Here is a 4,682-nt window from a genome sequence, read left to right on the forward strand (position 1 = left end):
AGTTCAATATTTAATGAAACCGGCAGATAAAAAAGTTATCATTTTAATTGGCTCATTGTTGTTTTTAATTTCTGTAAACAACTTTATGGAAATATTAACGGGGAACATCACATGTTTATAAATATTTCGCGCTTACGACTTTAACTTTTTTTCTAGATTTTTCGTTTTTGAAATAAACGTAAAATAGAGAAATTCTTGTGGTGACAAAGAAAACGTTGTTTTATTATTTATTTATTTTGTGATTTTTACTTGGAATGGAAATTTTATGTTGTATTAAAAGGCGGTCATAATATAAACGTATAAGAATTCGTAATTTGTAATCATCCTAAATTTTACAATTGATTCGGGACTTTTTTAAGTGTTGTTCTTCTATAAACCTTTCCTTTCCTTGTTAATTTAGCCAATATGTATGCAAATATTTAGTCAAACTCGAAAGATGTTATTGTTGACTTAGTAAATTATCATGGAACCTTTTCGATTAATAATAAATATGTCATTTTGGTATAATTATAGATACGATTGTGTAACTGTGCGATAACTTACTAGGTTGGTTGTGTTGACATATTACGTAGAAAAAAGTGTTAAGTATACATATCTCTCCGAATGTCTTAAGCAAGAATTTGCAGATAAAATATGACCTAGATTTATAAGCAAATAAGAAAACAAGCGTATTTTGACAAACATATTTTATTTTCGTCACTATAAAAAATCTTAAATTATAAACATAAATATATTTGTACTTCTATTCTTAAATTAATTTAAGTAGATGTAGCTTAACGAAGTAATGATTCGTAATAAAGATCTATATTATTGTCATGATTCCACTTGTGCAGCGCCAGAGTCGTCCTCCGCGGCGCCGTGCGCAGGGCCGGATACCGGCCTAGTCTAGTCTCTCTCTCCCCGGGGGCCGGCGCGGTCAGCGCGCGGGGACGACGCCCTTGCCCGCCCCGAGGCCCGGCGCCTCGCTCCTCTGCACGTAGCTGCCGATGGTGGCGAAGGGCAGCTGCAGGTGGTAGTAGGCGCAGTAGGGCAGCGGGTCCCAGTACAGGAACAGAGCCTCCCGCTTATCCAGCACGGTCCCGATGAGCTTGCCGACCGCCTCCAGGCCGGGGTGGCGCAGCGAGCTGAGCACGGCCTCCGGCATCCAGTAGCGACCCGCGGGTGCCACCAGCGGCCCCGAGCGCTGGCGGCTGAAGTGCGGGCAGGGCCGCCACAGCAGCCGCGGGTGCACGGACGTGTGGCAGATGTAGGGCAGCGATACGCCCACCTTGCCCCCGAGCGGCAGCACTATTCCCGTGTTGCTGTCCTTCACAAACCGGAAGCTCACGTGACCCGTCAGAGGTTTCTGGACGCCCAGCTTGGCGAAAAATTGCTTTAACCACGCGTCGATTTCCTTATTTTCCTCGTGGACTAAACTTTTGCTCTTTTGATCGATTTTACACGTGACGTTCGCGATTACTAGAGAATCTTTGACCGTCGTACAAGTGAGGAAATGGTCTCCAGGCATGTCTTGCACGATTATCCAAGGCTTATCTTCGCTTATCTCCTGATTGAGACGGAACTCTTTTCTGGATTTGGGCATAATGAATTTTACGCGTTCCCGAATCCCCAAGTGTCCCGAACTAGCCATGAAAAACTTTTGATCGCGTGGAATGTCCGAATTTTCATACCACTTTGCCACATCATCCTTCGACGTGACAATCGTATACAACGGGGTCGGCTTTCCTATCGCTTGACAGCGTTGCAGCACTTCGGCGATGTCGTCCAATATGGTTACTTCTTTGATTCCGGGTATGAAGCAGGAACATCCCAAAACTTCTAGGTGAGGCTTCGCGATCGCGTCGAAGTACGCGGAGCTAGTAGCACTGACGGGCACGTAATAATTCACATTTTCCATTTCCACTATTTCACAAAGCGCCCTGATGTAGTGTTGAGGGCTCTCCGCATTCGGCTTAGCGATAGTGTAAAACTTATCGACGGCTGTAGAAAACTTAGCCAGCCCGAACAATCCCTCAAGTTCCACAACTATCACTCTCGCGCCGGAACAATAAAAATTTCTGGCGAGATGAAGAGTCTGGACGCTGCTTCCAGCGCTGATTAGTACAGTCCTCTTCTTTCTATTTCTTTCGGAAGAAGGAGTATACAGCACTGTCAGAAACCATTTAAGTAGGCCGAGAGGACATTGAATCGATTTCCAAAATATCCACAGACAGGCGGAAATCCACAGGGTCGGAAGCACGACGAGCATTTGTCCCCAAGAAGGGTGGAAAACTGTAGAAATTATGGATTGCGCCAAGTTCAATATAAAGAATGGATACCACGTGATAACTCTGTAAAGTAAACTTTCTTTATTTTCTTCGAATTCTTCTAACGTCGATAACTCCTCCTCGGGAATAAGCGAAAACGTGCTGGAGAAGCTGCGCCTTAGAGTCGATATCGGAACGGACGATTTAGGCGACAGTAAAATGGGTGAAGATGGAGACAGCGGAGAATGCATTGGACTATTGCATACGCTGCCCACCTTGGGGGAGCGGACGCAGTAGGAGCCAGACAGGTCGCTCTGCGAACGCAGAAAGCGATGGAAGTTGTCGGTGGCGCTACCCGGCATCTTCAAAACACTTTTCTTAACCAAAGACAGCTCAACGAAAACCAAATCACTCGTTAGTAAAATATTTTCGTTGTATTTATTAACGATGATCGTTATTTCTATCACCAAAACTAACGTAATTTACTTTGTTCACACATTATTGTCAGAGCGCGGGAGACAAACTAATCGACGGACGAGTTGTGTTTCGTTTAAGTACCATCTCATTTGCGAGGAAAACTGTGTACTCTGACCTGCAGATAATCTTCCGCCGCAAGTCACAGCTACTGGGGAATGGAGATGCGCCAGCTACTGATTACGGAGCGCCAAGCTTTATACTGTTTATGTATGGTATCATATACTATACTTACATTGTATCGCTCTACTCATCAGAGGTAAATACGAATTAGATGCACAAATCGGCCATTTTGCGTACGAGTTTTTCTATACAAACGAAGGTCTACAAAATAGCGCAACGAGTAAAACGCGTTGAACCAGCAGCGACCGGGACCCTTCAATCAACATTGATAACGATTTGATAAGGTCAGAAATATTTTTTTTTTAAATATAATCAACGTTTATCTGTAATTGTGCGCCGGCGTCTGGTGAACTATGATCAAGAAAATATGTATCATTAAGTATGTGAGCGAACTTTAAGCATCCATCCCAGGGTACAACGACCTAATGAGGATATGGAAAATGAGGTAGGTGCTTTAAATACAAAAGTATTTAAGAGTATTGGCAAAATTGATATTTCTAAACCCCGTTATAAAGAGAAAAAAAAAAGAAAAAATGTTCCGTAAAAATAACTTTATAAAAAATAGCTGAATTCATTACTTGCATATTCAGACAACTTTTGAACATTCTGTCAAGTATGGGGGGATGTTTTTTCAATTAAAAAGTAAATTAACCTATAAATCATTGGATGTTTTTTAATATATACATAATACATATAAGTTATATTTAAGAGTATCGGTAACGTTAAAGGGAAAACGCCAAATTAAAAAGGATCAGTAAGACGTTCAGAAAACAAAAAAGGAATTTAAATTCTTGAATTTAAAAAAAAATATATATTATTTAGAAAACTGTTGTTTATAATATCACATTATAATTTTCCCAAGGAGGTTTTGGAATAAACTCATTTAGAGAAAAGCAAAAAATATTAATTTACATACGATTTTATACTTTAAACTGTAATATTATTTACAAAAGCATATTAAAAAATTTGATATATTATAATTCATACTTAATCGCAAAAAAATAACAAAAACATATATTATGTACCTACATAAGTTTTTTTTTTTTTTTGCTTAAAGCCGTTATAATTTTTCAAATATATTTAATGAGAAAGTTCGGTGTACTTTTTTATTTATTTGTTAATATACCATTAAACCAATCCAATACATAAAAAAAATATGTATCGTATTATCAGCACTATGATTACTTTAAGATTTTTATTTTTGAAATTACTCCGCGTGTGACGTTTCGAGTTCTCTTCCAATTCTTCTCGATGAGTTCTGTTGATTGATCAGTTGAATTACCGTAAACCGGAAATCAATCACAACTCTCTTATCGTTAATTAATTCGGAAGAACTAGTGACGTCGTTCAAGTACTTTTATTATTTTGTTCGTGCACTTTATTTATTTATTTATTTATACATCAACGGTTCAAAGAACCTTTTACAAAAAAATAATAATTTGCATACATAATCACAGCAGTGCACAATAAACACGTAGTACATAGTATGAAATAATATAATAATTTAAACTAAAAAATTTAGCGAACATATAATACAAAAAACAAAAAGTAAAAAAGAAACATAACATCTCTAAATAAAAGATAACAATAACCATGATAAAATCTTATGTTCTAAATATAAATTTAACACAGTTAAGTTGAGAATAACTAGATAATAATAATTAAAAATAATATTACAACATTAGTATTTTTTTTTAATGTAAGTTTTTTGAGCAATAAAATAAAAAAAATAAAAAAAACTTAAATTAACTAAATAATACCTTTATTTACTGAAATCATCATCAGTTGGTTGGAAGAAGTTGCCATTTGGCAATAAATCCACCAATGTACAATTTAAAT

The 4,682-nt window shown here is 37.7% G+C and overlaps 1 protein-coding gene across 1 annotated transcript; it reads right to left on the bottom strand.

Annotated features, from left to right (window-relative positions):
• Positions 1–671: 671 nt before the first annotated feature.
• On the bottom strand, positions 672–3,372 carry LOC148277651 (uncharacterized). The gene has a single exon (XM_088232586.1). The coding sequence runs from the start codon at positions 2,606–2,608 to the stop codon at positions 917–919; it is 1,692 nt and encodes a 563-aa protein (XP_088088712.1). The 5' UTR covers positions 2,609–3,372; the 3' UTR covers positions 672–916.
• Between the last annotated feature and the right edge of the window lie 1,310 nt (positions 3,373–4,682).

Source organism: Micrasema longulum, unplaced genomic scaffold, assembly GCF_059751315.1.
Source record: "Micrasema longulum isolate JH-2025_06_02 unplaced genomic scaffold, ASM5975131v1 h1tg000998l, whole genome shotgun sequence".
Taxonomy (NCBI): domain Eukaryota; kingdom Metazoa; phylum Arthropoda; class Insecta; order Trichoptera; family Brachycentridae; genus Micrasema; species Micrasema longulum.